The sequence below is a fragment of the Anser anser genome, assembly GCF_964211835.1.
Source record: "Anser anser genome assembly, chromosome: 5".
Lineage (NCBI taxonomy): Eukaryota > Metazoa > Chordata > Aves > Anseriformes > Anatidae > Anser > Anser anser.
The window spans coordinates 37,300,338-37,318,196 of NC_139725.1; the positions used below are offsets into that span (position 1 = coordinate 37,300,338).

The 17,859-nt window shown below is 36.0% G+C and overlaps 1 protein-coding gene across 3 annotated transcripts in view; it reads right to left on the bottom strand.

Moving 5' to 3' along the window:
- TSG101 (tumor susceptibility 101) overlaps nt 1-17,859 on the bottom strand; it is a 20,998-nt gene continuing 3,139 nt past the window's right edge. For 2 of the 3 annotated variants that reach the window (XM_083839055.1, XM_083839053.1), the window contains exons 2-10: nt 17,044-17,128; nt 14,810-14,875; nt 14,091-14,254; nt 12,590-12,716; nt 10,407-10,473; nt 8,421-8,515; nt 3,043-3,245; nt 1,348-1,587; nt 1-328 (exon numbers count right to left, since the gene is read on the bottom strand). In XM_083839055.1, the coding sequence (XP_083695181.1) occupies nt 239-328; nt 1,348-1,587; nt 3,043-3,245; nt 8,421-8,515; nt 10,407-10,473; nt 12,590-12,716; nt 14,091-14,254; nt 14,810-14,875; nt 17,044-17,056 (1,065 nt within the window). In that variant the 5' untranslated portion in view covers nt 17,057-17,128 and the 3' untranslated portion in view covers nt 1-238. The remainder of the gene's footprint in view (nt 329-1,347; nt 1,588-3,042; nt 3,246-8,420; nt 8,516-10,406; nt 10,474-12,589; nt 12,717-14,090; nt 14,255-14,809; nt 14,876-17,043; nt 17,129-17,859) is intronic. The other variant, XM_083839054.1, reaches the window with a different exon arrangement.

A 17,859-nucleotide genomic window follows, 5' to 3' on the forward strand; every position in this document is an offset into this window, starting at 1 on the left:
TAGAGGAAATATGCAACAAGTTTTATTTAGCCTAAGTCCACCAGCACAAAGATTACAGGAAATAGAAAGTGCATTAATAAAAGCTAGTCTTTACCAAAAGGAAAATATATTATTGATTCAAAATATCTTACACTTGAATGATGTAATAACTTATTCTGGGCATCTACCGATTAAGAGAAAAATCAACAGGATGGCTGCTTCATAAGTAAATCTAACTTCCCAGTTAAAGTCTGAGAATTTAGTAGAGATCACTGAGTCCAGCAGTCTTCCTTGCTTTCTGCATTAATGCTCTCAGCTGGAACTGCTTGCGAGACAGAAGACGTACATGCTGAAAAAAAGAATAAAAACAGCTGGCTATTGGGAAAGTTCTGATAAACATCTTAATTCTACAGCAATCCAAATTTTGAAAACATGACATAGTCCATGACCCAAACGGGATGTTTATTTTTGGAAACATTAATTCTCCAAATGGTATTTTCTTGGCTTATAATTGTAAATGGCTACCAAATGCAATCACTATAGTATATTTTTGTGATTTAATAATTAGTTCTACACAAGTTCTTATCATATAGGAGATGCAACGTGTACTTCCCATGGGGGAGAAGACTTTTTTTTTTTTAAACTAGCAAGCTACCTAAGAAGGAAATAGTATGTTTCTACCCGGTGCATTGTCTGCTGAATGTTAAAAGCCAAGCTGATGTGGTGACTTGGGGAAACCTACCCGTTAGAAAGAGACAAGACTGGTAAGCCTCGTAACATTGTCTTGGGGTCACTGGGTGACACTTTTGCACACTAACTTTTCAGATCCAATTCAGACAACCATGTTGGGAAGTTCCATTCTCCAAAAAAGTGTTATTAATATATTCAAAGTAAGAATTCTGTTTTAATTTCAAGTGCCACCCACCACACACAGCAAAGAAAGGGAATAAATACTCTAAGAAGGTCTCTGCTAGAGGTGCACAACTAGCTGGCTTCTCGAGGTCTCCTTCCACTTTTTATTTCTATCAGTCTAACACTCCACTGTTTGCCTCAGCAGATGCATCCATAGACTGCAAGTGAAAAGCTGACTGAGTACTCTAGTCACCCTTAGTTTCTCCAAAATCAGTAATCTAAATCCAAAGGAAAGCTTGTGTTGAAACTATTGTACCTTTCTGATGATGAGTTCATATCTATAATGCTTTTAAAATTGATCCTTCATGTTAATTTTGAAATTCCTCTTTCAAAACTTTTGTTTCTACCCATATGTGCTTCTGTACTCAGTGAAAACATCATTAATAAGCTGAACACAAGAGTTCAAGGGATTTAAACACATTTAAAACACGTCTTAAACCATCCCAAGAAGCCTACCTTTAAAAAGACATCTAGATCTATCACGCCACGTCTCAGTGCTTCCCCAAGATAAAAAATGGTGTCTTCAATTGCATTTTCCTCTGCATATAAGTTCAGGATCTGCTTGTAAAGAGGTGCCGTAGGAATGATAACTTCATCTATATCATTATTTTCTGATTGATTTTCCATTTTCTCTAAGGCAGAACTGAGCTCCTCATCCTTCTTCTTGAGAAGTTCAATGTTCTTGTCAACTTCAGCCTAAAAACATTGAAGAAGTTTATTTCTTAGCTCTAGAGGGCTGAATGTCATCTTCTGTCAAGCTGTCTTGATAACTGTCAATATTTTTAGAAATGCCAGTTGATTCTTTACATCTCTATACACCTTTACTATGATTTTTACAAAAAAAAAGGGCTAGCACTCTATATATTCGAGATTCTATCATTTAAAAAGCTGTTTTAAGATTGTCATGTCAATCCACTATCAACTTTAATTTTAGAGAAGGCACAGTAACAGCCTCAGTGTTTTGAAGGTTCTACATGAGGAAAATCAGTGGTTTAAACCAGTTAAATATAATAATAATGAAAAAGCAAAGCCAAAATAATTATTTTCTTTGGAAATGTGTCCTTTGTAGTAAGTTCCTAGATAAGTCTGCTGAGCATGACACAAACTCTAAGCTGTATTGAGAAGAAACAAACAAAACATGCTGGCTTTACCACCAATGGTAACTATAATTTATCTGTAAAAGAAATAGTGAACACCTCCGTTTGAATTTGCTTCCCGATATTTTCCATGTCCCACAGCTAACCAACTGGAAGAAACTATACACATCTGTTCTCCTCATATTACTCAAAGCCATACAGACCATTATCAGATTCCACTTTTCCCCCGACCCACTCTGTCTTTTTCCAATGCAAGCTTGCTCACGTGTGATCACCCTTGGATCACCCTTCTTGCCTTTTTATCACACATCTGCAGTTCTATTATGTCCTTCCTTTCTAAGATAGCGAAGACTACAATTACACACTGCATTCACTGTGGGCACATCACAGATTTATATAATGACATAATGGTATTCCCTGTTCTCTGCTCCTTATTTACAACTTCTAACAGTCACTTTTTTTTAAACAGTATATGAACACTGAGCTGATTGTTTCAGAAACTGATCATTAGTCCCAAAATCTTACTCCCAAACAAGAATGCAAGCAGCAGATACAGTAAGCAGAAATCAGACCTTAATAAAAAACTTAGCAATAAGTTCTGAGCATAAGGAGTAGGAGAGACTCTCGTTTGGAAAGGAAAACTGGAGTTACACAACGAAGCTGTGACTAAACTCAGCATCTCTGCACTAAGACACTGCAATGTTCTCCAGTGCTACCGTTGTACATTATCAGCCAGAAATGGCGACACAGTGATTAAACACTACCACAACATTCATCGTCTTTTCCAGAGAGGATGTGCAAAAACATCAATACTGTTCCTCTAGTATCGAACAACAACATTTTTAAGACATGGCACGATGTGTTTTAGGATCACTGCTATTTCCAACTCATCTCTCCTGAATACGTGCACCTCAATTTAGAAAGAGAATATACACTTGAAAAGCAGTGCAGTGGATGTTTTGGTATTTCTCTCGTGCTAAATACGAATTAGTCACGTACTTCTGTTCCCTGCTAGAAATAATCGGATATAGAGCAGTGTTTCATCTCTGCTTACCACTTCTTGATCCAGGCGAGTTACCATCTCTTCCAGTTTCTGGTGTCCTTTCTTCAGGTCTTCTTCTGTCCGTTTCAAGGCATTGAGTTCAGCTTGTGCACGATCCATTTCTTCTTTCATCCGCCATCTCAGTTTATCACTGACTGCTGAAATAAGGGAAGCTCGAATAGTATCTTCACTGATAGTTCCATCTCTACTGGGTCCTGCACAAGGAAATTCACAAGCACAAAATTAACTCTCTTCCGCACTGGCTTCAATATAAAGCCAGTTTGGAGAAAATGGCTATCTTGCTGTGTATACTTTGCAATATAGAATAGTAAGAGAAATATTTTCTAAAACAGTTTCCAGAAGCTGTGAAGAGGCCACAGAGCAATAAAAAGAAATATTAATGTGTACAACAAGTAAATTTAAGAGTATGAATCCATTTATCCACTTTACTATTCCTGCGTCCACAGGAATTGCTTTAATTTAAAAATAGGCTGGCCATTTTCCCCTAAAATCTACAGATGTTGTTAGCCTAAGTCTTTGAAAGATGACTGAATTTCCAGTGAACTCTGTAGGAATTAACAGATACATGTGTTCAATCACAAATAATATAACAGCTGGCCTAAGACAGAAAATTTGCCTGGAGGTGCTCTATTTGGAGGCTTACCAATTACTTATTTTAAAGATTCATGAAAAATAGATGGACACTATGCTAACAGAAATAATGACAATGAAAAATATTTTAACTACTGCTGTTTTCTACTTCTGACAGGGCCTAGCTGACAAGTTACTGGACATTGATTCAAAAGCTACAACATGCTCTACTCTTTACAGTTAGTTTCACAATTATCTTTCTCTTTCAGCCAGCCTAGGGCAGGCATGGGAAGACAGTAAAACAATCAGTATTCGTACAGAACATCTGTTGGTTTATTAAGATAATCTTCCTTTAACAAGCAATATTTACTAAAAACAGAAATGCAAATCAATTATATTAGAATTTCATTTATAGAGAAGTTTTAGCAGACTAAAAGTAGATGGCAGACTTTTAGAAAGATGTTCCGTATTATACTGGGCCTACATTTTTTTTAAAAAATAACTTCTGCAGGATGATAATGTAATGATGGGAGAGGGAGGAAGAGGTTTACTAAAGGCAACCACGAAGAACCTGTAAAAATTCTCCCTGGACAAAACATTTCTTTTATGTTAGTTGCATAAAAAGCATTAAATCAAGCATACAGAGGTGCTGTGAAATTCATTTTACGATTCTAACAGAGGTGAGCAAATATTCTACTCTATTTTAGCTACAGCATGATGAAATACACGATGAATATCATGTATATACGTGATATATATACATATATGTACATATACATAATGAATATCATGTATTTCATGATATAATGAATACATGATGAAAATCATGATGAAATACAATTTGATCTCAGTTATACTAATTTATCAGTTTCACTTGGTTCATGGTGCCCAGAAACTTAAAAAGAGTTATTTTAGTAGCAGTGAAACAGATCAGTAGCCGCTATTGTTCTTGTATTATATAACTAGTTTCTAAATTGATCAGTGTTAGTTAAAACAGCAGCTGACACTGCTATGTAACTGAGGTTACTATGTAGATGATTGCTAAGTACAACTTGTAATTTCAATTCATTAAATCACAGTTCCATCCATAAATAATAGTAAATTTAACACATTTCACTAGTCCCTCACCCTCTAAAACGTTAGAGGCTTTCACATTTAAGCCTAAATATTACCTATTGCTTTTGCAAGTCAGCCTTTCTATGAGACTACCTTATTTCAAGAGTCTGTGCGACTTCCACCTTTTAAAATAAAAAAGGTGGACTCTCAATATTGACCTCAGAAAGTTTTGCTTGTCTGCAGATCGTGAAAACTTAGATTGCTCTAGGGAATGTGAATTGGCTACTCGTTGCTGGATTCTACCAGTATTCCTCAGAAACCACTTCAACCATTCCTCTATTAGAAAAAAATGCAGAGGCAGTTTTCCCATGCTTGTGCCTTACACCTTTTAAGGTCAAGTTTCAGTTAACCATAACTACTAATAAAGCAAGCAAGAATTATTGCAATTTTTTGTGTCCAAATCCTCCAATTTCTATGGATGAAATGCAGAGAGATCTGAAGTTCTGTAACTGGAAGGGAAATTCACAGAAATAAATTGTACCAAAAATATCTTTTTATCCAGATATGTAGCCATTAAAACCCTGAAGTTGTTACATCATTACATACATCATACTTCTCAGTTCTCTAGATAACACAACTGAAAAAATACTCATCAAGGATCTCATCTATCTTACATTGCTAAAGACAAAAGCATTAACATCTCTTGTTCTTTTTTCCCAAATGTTCAGAAAATGTCTCAAATCAGCTGAAATCCAACCAATCTCTACATCTTTCTTAATAACCACAAGACCTCAGAAGAAGCAAAAGCAAGCAAGCAACTCTAACTGTACATTAATTTTGCCATTTAAACACAGTAGTTCCAAGATTAGTATTTTTCCAGTTAAGTACACTAAGATAAACAGTGATAAACACATTTGAGTATGCTGTTAGTAGTACTGAAAAACTGGACTACTACCCTAACCCCAAATAAGATTACAATAATATAAGGAAAAAGGTGGTCTGTTTCAGTGAAATTCCATCAGTAGAGTATCTTTGATTAGGGTACGTATCTTCCTGATAACCAGCAACAATCTGGAACATGCTGTCTAAAAATTTCAGTTCTGCCTTAAGACAAAAAAAAACATCTGAATCAAAAAAATAACACTTTTCTGTTAGGGTCTGAGCATAACTGTTTTCAAAACCAAACAAAACCAAATTGTATTTCGAGTACCTGTTGGTATTGCTATACTAGCAAAATGTAGTTGACAAGACCCCACACACCTCAGAGAATCCTTAAAACATCCAAAGAATTTTTTGGACCTCCCCTGCTAAGCGGAACAAGCAGAACAATTACTGATGTGTTTCTTACATAAAAATTGCAACAGAATTTGCGTAATTTTAAAATAATAAAGTTCACTTTAGACAGTATTATTAACCTCTAACACGCCAGACTTAGCAATCAATTCTACTTTTTTTCTGGTATCTCTCACTCTGGGTTATTTTTAAAAGGTTTGCTTTAACAGTAAAGCAGGACAGGAAAAAAAAGTCACAATACACCTAACAATGAAAGTTCTCATACAAGTGTCAACAGGTAAGAAAAAGGTCTTTGCACATATGAGGGACCATCAGTTAGATTCTATATGTCTTCCTAAAGAGCATGAACCCGTAGCATTTTCTGTCACTTCCATAATTAGCCCAGCTTGGGGGAGATTTTATGGCACAAAGCCTGTAAATCCAGAGAGCACTGAAACCCTTAACCTTTACCAGGCAGAGTCTGGTTTCAGACATGACCTTAGAGAAGCACTACGAACTGCATCAGGTAATTAATGGCAGATGACGGAACAGAAAGAAAAAAAAAAAACAACTGAAGGACTACTTGAAAAACTGGCTATTATTAAAAAAAATTAAGCTACTCTGTATTTTCATTCAATCCAAACTAAGCTCACTAAAGGAAACACCCTGCCACCATACAAACAAAATTCTCAAATTTTAGCTCCTGCTATGTTCCCAATAAGCTAGTATGATAAACCATAGTCCAACAACAGCAGAAAAAAATCTGAATAGGAAATAAACGTTTGCAGTTTAAAGTAAAAGAAGTTTACTGTAAATACACTGGACGATTAAAGGGATATCTTTGCATTTCATGTTGCATGAGATAAACCATACACAGCAGGTGCATGACTTTTACCTAGCTGCATCAAAGGAAGCTGTCTAATGTTAAATTGCCACTGTAAAATCCAGCACTACAACATGATACCAGATAACCTAACTCAGGACCTGTGAAAAGTCTGTTATAATACTTGGCAGATACTCCACCTGTTCATCTTCACTGGGAATGAAAAGGAAGAAAAGTAGTTAAATATGACATCTGTATTTTAAATTAACTCTACCACATAAAATCAAAACTGAATCTGCTTTGAGAGACGCTGCAGAAAGCTGATGTTCCCTAGAAAAGTTCCTAACAGCCTACTGCATGTCTGACAATGAGAGCCAGTGGGGACTACCAACCCTCAAAGAGCCAGCAACCCCCCCAACACTGAATGCGCCTTGGCTGGGACAGCAGATTTCTTGTAGAGTGTACAGTAGCCACACATCACCTCAGAGTGGAAATGACCACTAAACAGCCAACGGAGAACACTTCTGTAATTCAGAAAGCTGAAATAACTTGGACATGAAGGATGGGATGAGGCTCAAAAAATGCAAAATATGACTTCTTGTTTCTTAGTTGTAGAACAACAGAACTCACTTTTTTTTTTTAAGAGTAAGTTGAAGCAACCATCTTCCTTTGCCAATCTGTGAGCTTGCCTTGTTCCCAAGAAGGTGAACTAAAGCCTCAAAATACACATGGTTCTGGAGTGATGAATATGTATAAATATTTGTGAGCTCACACATTACATTAAGAACCTGTGGATGTGCTTTTTAATTGCAGCGCAAGAGATTACAAATGACTGATATTCTGACCAAGGTGACAGAAGTGTCTGTATCCTTATCATGTAACTGCTCCAAAAGGACTACCCAATTGCAAAGTCACTGCACCACCTTCCTACTCAATTAGATATTTATCACTGGTTCCCAATCCATTACACGTACTCACACTAAAAATGAAGGACAGAACAGAAGCCAAGCTGGTTTATTTTTTGCCAACACAGGGCAACCAAGCAGCAAAATGGGAAAAGATACGAGTTAATATCCTAGGTCTTGCTGCTGAAGGGAAGAAAGAATATTATATACTAACAACTAGATAATGTCACGAAGCAAAGAGGCAGAAGAAGAAAGATGCAATAAAAAACAAGTTTATTCCAAATTCATTGAAAACCTCTGCTTTAGGACTTTTGCAGTAAAAGTATAAGTATATATATAAACTGAGACTAGTAGATGATTAAGTGAGGACAAAAGCATTTTTAAAAGCCAAGACCATGAACAAAGAGCAATACAATCAAAAGACACCTGCGGTTAATGGGTGAAGGGGAAGAAAAACATCTTAAGGTGGTTACATGTACTGTTTTTTCAACATATTCAGAGAGCAGACACAATGTATTGTATACAGCCAGGAATTTAACAAACTGAGTGAATAAAGTGAAAGGCAAAGGATGCAAAATGTGTAATATTCTTTCTTCAAGTAACATTTTTTTTTCCCTCTGTTCAAGATCAGTATTTTAGAAGGTCACGTTAAGAACAATAAATTCCTTTTCCCATTGTCTCTCTTTGCATATCAATTTCAGTGGGAAGCTTCAATTCAAAGAGATACTTTCAAAGCTACTCACCAACAGTAGTCACAGGAGGCTGAGAAGGGTAGTACTGAACACTAGTGGTTGCTGGAAACGGAACACCACCTGGATAAGGGTAGTTTGGGTAGCTGCTTTGACAAAGAAAGAAATACATAGGTGATATTTTACAAATAGTCAAATAATGTTAGCATATCGCCTTTATGTCTCCATATTAAATACTTATTGACATAATAAAATGCTTAAACTGCAGGCCACGTTATACTTTCTCTCTTTTCCTGTTCCCATTAACATCTTTCACAACTTGTCTTTCTCATATAATTTAAGATGATACCATTTTATCTGAAGCCCTACCTAGTTATTTCCTGGTCAGGCATTTGGATCATACCAATTTCTCTTTAATCACTCATTTTTGCCTTTTAATATCTAACTTTCCTTTCTAAAACCCTAAACTATCCAAAGCTAATAATTCTAGCTCCGAACTGACAAAAAAAATCAATTCTAATAATCTTTAATATTATAAGAATATTAACAGGAGGACTACTGAACTGTTTCATGTAAACGCAAAAATGCTATGCAAAATACATTAAGAACACTTTAAATAGGTCTATTTAGGAGGCAAAAAATTGCCCTAAGAACTTATCAAAATTCCTGTTTTTCGCTCCTTAAAACATACACCCCGATGCTTACTTTTTTTTTTTTCTCTTAAATCTAAATGTTATATACTATAGCAACTCCTCATATGCTCTTAACAGAATCAGGACATAAGGATGTTAATAATAAAAAGAAAAACAGTATGAAAAACTTTAGGTAGAAAGCAATCAACGTCTTGCTACTTGCTAAGAAAGAACTGTAATCATTCTGGAAAAGGTTTATTCATTTTCACTTTTTTACATAACATACTTAAAGCAAACGTTTTATTTCGTATTAATAGAAGGCTTTTAAAATCATTTTGTGCCCTTCAAGTTCTCTTAGAGTGCTCTGAATTAGTTTTGTTAGTTACTTAAGATTTAGGTATTTTTCTAGAGTATTAGCTACCTACAACTACTTAAATGAAATCTTCACAAAGAGGGTAATTACATTCTGAAGTGCCTCTTGGTCTTTGCAATTTTAACCTTTTGGGGGTAAGGTTAACTTCCTGCTGCTAAGAATTTCTCATCTTCTAAAAATCTATAAAAGTACACTTGAAAGCAATATGTACTTGCTGAAAAGTTCTAAGATCATCGAAGTGAAATTCTAAGTTAAATATTCTTTTCTAAAAGACAGTCATTAGTTTCTTCAACAACAGTTCTCTGCTGTATGACTCTGACACGCAGAGTCATATCTACATGTGAAAACACGATGCCCAGAGAAAACTGGGTTAGCAGAGCTTTCTGAATGGAGATTGTAACGCTGTGATAAACAGGTTTTGCTATAAAATAGAACACTAATGGTGAGAGCAGAGCCAAAGCCGAAGTACAAACTGCTCCTTTTCTAACTGCCAAAGAATATTGTGGAAGACTACAAGTTCATTCCAAACAACTCTTTAAACTATTACCAGGAGGTACTCTCTTGTGACTCACTGTCAGTTTTTAATGCCTGTGAAACAAGATCAGGCATAGGGAGGAAGAAAACACATGAAGGTTCACATTAATCCAGCAATTGTTTTGTCCAATCACTTGAATTGCCCAGTTGAGAGTACGTGCCTTTATACAGCAATCAAGCATAACCTTATAAAACCAAATTCATTATACAAGTGAAACAAGAGAACATGGAGTTAGGTAATCATTTTGAAAACATAACTGTCACCTAACTACATTACAGTTTAAACAACAGTAAGAAAACTACACCTGTCTCAAACTTTCTTTTGGCTATTGACAAGAGTTCTGTCCTCACTCATGAGCACACATAGCAGACATGACAACTAGGAGATAAATAACGAGATCCAAATCCACCGTAAGAAACAGAATAGAAATGAGACCAGATTCTATTCAGTGAAACCATCTTATGTAAATGATGATGCAAAGTGGTTAAAATAGTTCTTACCTTGGGTTTGCAGTGCTTCCCGGTGGATAGGGAGTTATCCCACCTGGCATGCCTGGCACATAGGAAGCTAAACAAAATAACGATTTCACGTATTTTTGGAGGAAAAGAACATCACACTTTCCTTAGAACTGCTAGTTAGAACATCTTTCACTGCATATTTATTTTCTTAATTACTTTAAATATAAATTCACCAATGCATGGATAAAAAAGTATATCAAATTAAAAACACAGTGAGCAATTGTACTAAGTAAACCATGAATGCATAAGAAAGTCTCTGCAGCACGAGAACTCAAAAAATGGGTGTGTTAGAGATGACAGACCTGATGAATTTTGTCTTCATATTTTATATTATAGATGACAAAAAGAAAATAACCTTTCTAATGAGTCATTGTTCTCTACTCACTAAATTATGAGCGTATAACTTAAGTACCTTCACAGTATTTAGGCTTAACAGTTGATTAGCTGTTTAACAATCCAATCATGCTGTTTAGCAATTTCTGCCATTTAGAAGTTATACTTCTAAAAAACTTTTATCAGCAAATATAAATGTCTAAGGCTTTAACACAGCCTTAGCAATTTCAAGTTTCTTCTTAGAAATCTGATTCTATTACAAAAATTATGGTTAGAATTTATTACATATTTATAGTAATTTTAGGAATATTACCATTTTACTTTTTTTTTTTTTAAGCCTATCTAGCTACCTGCATCCTTAAGCACTTTCAAATGATTCAGGATTTTTAAATTTTAACTTTTTTAATTAAAGTGCTTTATTTCTTAAACAGCATTATCTAGAACTTAAAAATGAGACCAATTGCCTTTAAAATGAAAAAGCAACTACTCTAGTAATACTGTAATAAATCTAAGCAGCTATTAATAATGTGAAAATCCTGAAACATTTCCATTAAAATTACTTCAACTATACTAGCCACAAGTGACTACAAAGGAACAAAACAGCGTGATGTTTCAGTTGATCCTCCCTGAAAGCACAATACAGGTCACAGTCTCCACTAAAACTACACTGTGCTGACACCTGCTGTTCCTGGAAAATCACAACAGCTTGTTTGTTGAGTTACCTAGTGCTCTCATGGTTAGGAAAGTTAGCACTGGACAAGCTAAAAAGCCCCAAACACTTACCTATAGCCAACTATCTCTAATGGTCCCATTTATGTCTGCTACCCCTCTTCCCATGTGTTAAGAGACTAAGACCTTAATATAAAATTTTCTCTGTGAAGTGACTAATTTTTTTTTAGATGCAACTATGATCTCATAAAAGACTTATTTCATTCAAAACTACACACAGCCTTAAAAACTGCAAAAATATAACCCCAACTAAAATCAGCCTACCAATGAATTAAGTAGAACTGTTACAATACCATTAAATACTCTGCAGCTTATCTGCTTCCCGCCCCCCCCCCCCCCCCCCCCCCAGTCTTTCATGGGTAGCTCTACTCTACTGTTTTCTTCCCATCCAATTCAGTCTTCTCTTTTCTGTTTCCCACTTTTCTCCCCCTCGCCCATCCTCAGTCTTTAAATTAAGTTGCTTCCAAAAATTTATAAACTTAAAATATTAAAATATTTTAAATATTTTTGACAGTTTTTGCAATAAAATGTGTCCTAAATCAGAGTACCAAATCAACAGAGAAGCCTGAAAAATCATGAGGCAGGTTTTTGTTTTAATTTCAGCCAGAAATTATTAAAAAGACAAACAAATATGATTGTGCACATGGGCAACACAAGCAGTAGGATTCTGGCATACGAAATGTTTCAGGAAGCTCTTAACAGATGTACTTGTATTATCAAAATACAAAAAACATTAAGATACAGTTATCTCAATAATGTCTTTTTAAAGATATCCCTGAATGTTGACACATTAGCAGTTGTTTTGATTTGGGGGGAGGGAAAGCATGTGTGTTGTTCGTTTGTTTTGTTACCTTTTTCTGCTTCCCCCCACATAATACAACCTTGATTTTTCCCCTGCTTCCAAAAGCCAAAAAAAAACCCCGAACATATACATTCTTCCAATAGATCAAAAAGGTCTAGCACAGCACAAGTGAATTCATTACGCATCAGTACAGAAAGCCACTTTAGCATAGTATAATTTCTAAACAAACCATGCAGAACACCACCACACTTTGGAATATTAACGAGAGCATTTGTGGAAATCGGTAGCCACAACCACTTACTAGTTGGTGGGCCAGTTGCCTGGTATGGTGGGTAGCCCGCTGAAACAGTAGGCCGAGAAAAGACTGGAGGTTCCTCACCAAACACCACGATCATAACTTGAATCAGTTCCAGCAAGTCTGACTGAGGCTGTGAGGATAAGCGAATCAGAAGTTGTTGATTTATGCTGGCAGTTAGTTTACCTGACTCTAACAACAACATGATACCATTCTATCAGCTCTGAAAAGCCATCCTTTCATTTGTTTGTATGCATATACACAAACACCCACACATGTATATTTAACTTTCTTTATGGATTCCTTTACAGATTGCAACCTAGCTAACTGGTATTCAAAACAGCACAGAGGAATACACGATTCTGAGTATTTAGCTCCAGAATAACCTGGTTAGCACGTAGTGCCGTATCAACCACAGGGCAATAAATGACTGCAGATGACTGCACGATGATGGATTATAATAATTTCCTGAAACTTAAATCATCTCTTCCACACAAAAAAAGCACAGATCAGTAAGTTTTGGGACATTCCAAGATAATACAACACAGCTTTTGTTCCGGCTCAGAATGGCTAAACAGAAATTAATCTAGCCCATTTAAGGAGTTGCATGTAAACCTCCTTTAAGTATAACTACACTGGTTTTCTCACAGTTTGTAACTACTTTTTTATAGGTATGATTTCATTTCTCCAAATGAAAGGCAAGCTTCATGAATGCAGTACTAGATTAAGGACCCTATTTCTTGATTTTCTTATCTCTGCAATCCACTCAGTAATCCAAAAACCAAATTTATTTTATTCTTACCAATCTCTCAAGTAAAATCAATTCCGTATTATCTGCATCTTAGATGATCCTCCCGCTTGTGCAAGACCTATGTGCTGATCTTTCCACTATTACCACACAAGTGCTGAACTACCACCCATGCTTATTAAATTTATTGCTGCTAATCACTTTTGATAGAACTGTGCATCTTGTCAAGTTCTTCTGACCTTGTCAGCATATTTTATTTTCTTTAAATATCCATGCTTTGGTCAAAACTTCTCTGAAACCTGTACTGCTCAATGCCTTTCTTTATTAGTAAAGCAAATACATATACTCAGAGCTCCAGTAAAGTGTGCCTCAAGTAGTCCAAATGCTCATGGCAGCAGACCATTTTCATCACGGATTAATGTCAACCAAGAGATGCTTCACAGAATTTACAATTCGCCTTGAGTAAATACTCTTATCTCACAGTAAATATCCTTATCTTCATATCAGTGTTCTGCCAGGCAAGGAAGCCCATGCTGCACTGTTCAATCAGACAAGCTGCCACTAAAGGCACAATTAACCAGGCAACAGAGAACACAACATTCGGAACTTTAAGACATTAAAAACAATAAGCAGTTCCTTTCTTTAAAAAAATGGTTTAAGATGCCAAGTAAATAGGACTATGCTTTTTGTTATAAATGGTACAAATATCTAAAGAAATTCAGAGGAGTAATTTAACAATTTCAAGTTCCTTATACTTACGTATTTCCACTCATGCAGGTAAGGAAGGTATATCTTTCCATTCGCATCAACATGCTTCCCTGTCTTTATTGTCATTGAGCTAGTGGGTTTAACAAAACAGATTGGGGGGTTGAAAGGGTAGGTGTCCAGCAGCCACAAGCAAATTGGGATATTGTATGTGTTACCTAAAAAGAGGTTTTGAAAGATTTTATAAGTCCTGTTCTTTTGCATTCAGATTTTTAAAACTTGTACCACCAGTAAATTCAACTGCACTGACACAAGTCAAAGCCAGTATCTACTGATAACACTCAAACGAAGAGTTCCTGATATGGTGATGAACTCAGAATAATTTAACTTTCATTTACAATTACTGTTTACCACTAATACATTATCTCATTTATTCCGCAATGTAACATTACAAGATTCTAATCTGAATTATCCTTAGCTGCAGCAATAAGTGGTTTGCAACATTCAATTAGAGAAGTTGAAACACACGCAGTACTGAAAGATAAACACAAGTTACAGAGCTGTACAGGCATGAAGAAACGATGCACACTAAAATTTTATTCCACAGCAAAGCTAGGGCAAATATGCTGTGGTTAAGTAAAGGATTTCACAAAAATAACGATCATGGAAGTACTGAAGTTGAACCACTAAAATCTGAACAGTTTTAAATGTGATTTGGGAATATAAGGGTGGCAATATTGATGATTATTATTGATAATAATAAAATAGCATACCTCTGTAAGACACCGGAATGGTTCCACTCAGGCTCATCAGCTCTCTAGATGAGCCATCGTTAAAAACTGAAAGGGAACAAACGGTGTTTTTAAAGGAAACCCATTTGTTGTGTTGATCTCTGTTCAGGTTATATCCTATCTATTTGCTAGTGTAAATGCAGACGTTACCTGTAAGTAAGTACATTGAAAAGTTCTGCTCTTCCATATCTACAGACTAGTAAATGGTTGTCTACAGTGAGGTAACCTCTTACGAATAATGTATTTCTGCGAAAACACTGACTGACTGCTGTCAAGCTACCTTCACCGCGAATAAAACTGTCTCCTCAGAGTCCAAGTAGAACATGTAGGAACCATACAAATTGCTCATCATAAGAACTGCTACAAGGATAATTTCAATTCCATTTATAAGTAACAACTTTTATCTGAGGATTACAGAGAATTCCTTATGCTTTCTCCAAACAAGCATGTCAGCAAGACTACCAAGAACTACTTGGCCACAGGCATTACATTTGTTACATCACCATTAAAGGCAATTTAACCAAATAGTACACTGAAGAGGAAGAAAAGAGTAACACTTGACTTGCAGCCACATCTTGGTCTTTGTTCACAAAAAGCACAGGAACCCTGACCTCAGTTTTGAGTCACTGTGTCCAGGTTTCAAAACAATGGATTACTCTTGGCTTAATAAATCAACTTTTGGTAATAAAACTTATTTTCTTAATCTCTTCTGAAAGCTTCTAGTCATACTTCAAATGTAGCTGACCATATACAATTATTTTGCTAACGTTCTACAAAGGTAGACAGAACACGTCAGGACTTACATGGGGGGTATATACTACTTTATTACTACAAACTTGAAAATTATCTCAACAGCAACGTAACCATTTTCTCATCTCTCATTTCACAGCTCCAAACAGTACCAGCCATCTGTAAGTAGTTCTGTGCTCAACCTTCCAAGGAAGCTTAGGAAGAGAGAGGTAACAAACAAGCTTCATGCTACAGCTCAGTGCTATTTGGAATTCTGATCACTCCATTGTAATTGCAAACTTGCTTAGGGGATTCCAACCACAGACTTTTCACGATTGCTTTTGATTCTCTGGCCACTGCACAATTTATTATTACTGTTATATTATTATTAATATAAAAATATATATTTTTTACTTCCATGACAGCTGCTGGCTTGGAGCACTTCAAGTTAAAACTCATTTAACTTCTACCTGCCTACATCCCTCCTCGATTCTTGTCAATCCAGACTGTAATCTAGAAAGCAAAGTACTATGAATTTTTTTATCATATTTTATTAATATGAACTGTCTCACAGAGGAATCCTACAGGTGACAGAGATAATCACAGAATGGTTTGGGTTGGAAGGGACCTTAAAGGTCATCTAATTCCAACCCTCTGCCACGGGCAGAGACACCTCCCACCAGCCCAGGCTGCCCAGGGCCCCATCCAGCCTGGCCTTGAACACCTCCAGGGATGGGGCGTCCACAGCTTCCCCCGGCAGCCTGTGCCAGGGCCTCACCACCCACAATAACAGAAGGTGATCAGCAGCTACACTGGCTCACTGTATTTTGAGAAATCACACCCTCAACCCTCTGAAACTGACCCTAAATTGCATTTTAACATACTGAAATTTACACAAAGCCTTTAAAAAAAAGCTAATAGTGATTAAGTCATTGTTAATTTACATTACAAAACCCCTCATACCAGTTTTCTATATGCATGACTGCTTTCCTCATACTTTAAAGCACTGCCACAAATATTCATTTTTAATGAAGTACTTGTACATTAACTTACTGTACTTTCTAAATAGACAGAACTCCAAAAATGTCTTTGTATCACAGCAAAGCTGAATTTGTGTGGTGGGTTCACCTGCTGAGCAGCTGAACCCTCTTCTTTTGAGGAGGGCAAGTGAGAAAGCAGCTGGGGTGGAGTTTAGCTGCTCAGCAGGGTAAAATCCCCACAATTCATAAGATACCAGCAATTTCCAGAGTACCAACCTCCGAGCGATCAAATAAATTTTAACTGTGGCAAAATGCAACACTCCTTGGCACATTAGCTAACTTTTCTGTATTACTGTCTGTTTCCAGGGAAGTGTTGATGTCAAAGATCAAAAAGATTATCTTAAAATTCTATATTCTAGCTTTAATCTCCTGAATTCCCACAAAAGCTACCAAATATATGTAAAACAACAACAATTCAGTAACAAAAACTTTGTCACGCAGACTTACCATATGAATCCATAACAGGTTTGAGGTCCTTGTACTGAGTAATAACGCTGGTCGTCTCCTGCACGGTGAGGTCTCTGTACTTATACTACAAAACAAACAGAAAGAATATTTTTAGAGCCTAAAGCTTCACTGTAATTTAATTTGGTTTTGTTTCACAAAATAACCTGCATTTATGAGAGTTTACGCTGATAATATACAGACATTCTTCTGCGCTCCACTTCCTATATAATTTACCCAATTTTAACAACATGTTAGGATGCTTTTATTCTTAAATAACAGTCTACAGATCAAGTAGTTTTGGGAAAGCTATCACATTTTCATTGATGTTCTACCCATAACCAATGTAATATTTTAAGCTAAGCCAAATACTGAGACATGGCGTTTACCAGAAGTTCTGCAAAACAAACCGCCATATACCTTTCCAACTGACAAACACTTGATATCTTCTGATTGAAATTAAAATTACCCACATGCCGTTATCAAAAAAACTAAATCTACTTCATTTAGAAAAGCAAGGAAAATTATTGAATCCTCTTCTGGACACATACAATAACCACAAAGTAGAAACGCTCTAAAGAATTTTGCGCAGTTTTAAAGTTTTTAATACAATTTGTAATACAAATATGAAGAAAACAAAGGATAACTATGAGAAACAAAAGAATACCCTTGGCCACGAGAGTATTTGTGGATCTAAAAAACAACAACAACAAAAAAACCCCACCTGCATCTCTGAACCAATAGTGTGACATTTTAAACATTCCTGACGCACAGCTATGTACAATCTGAACTTCACAGACCACTTTCATAGCACTGGTA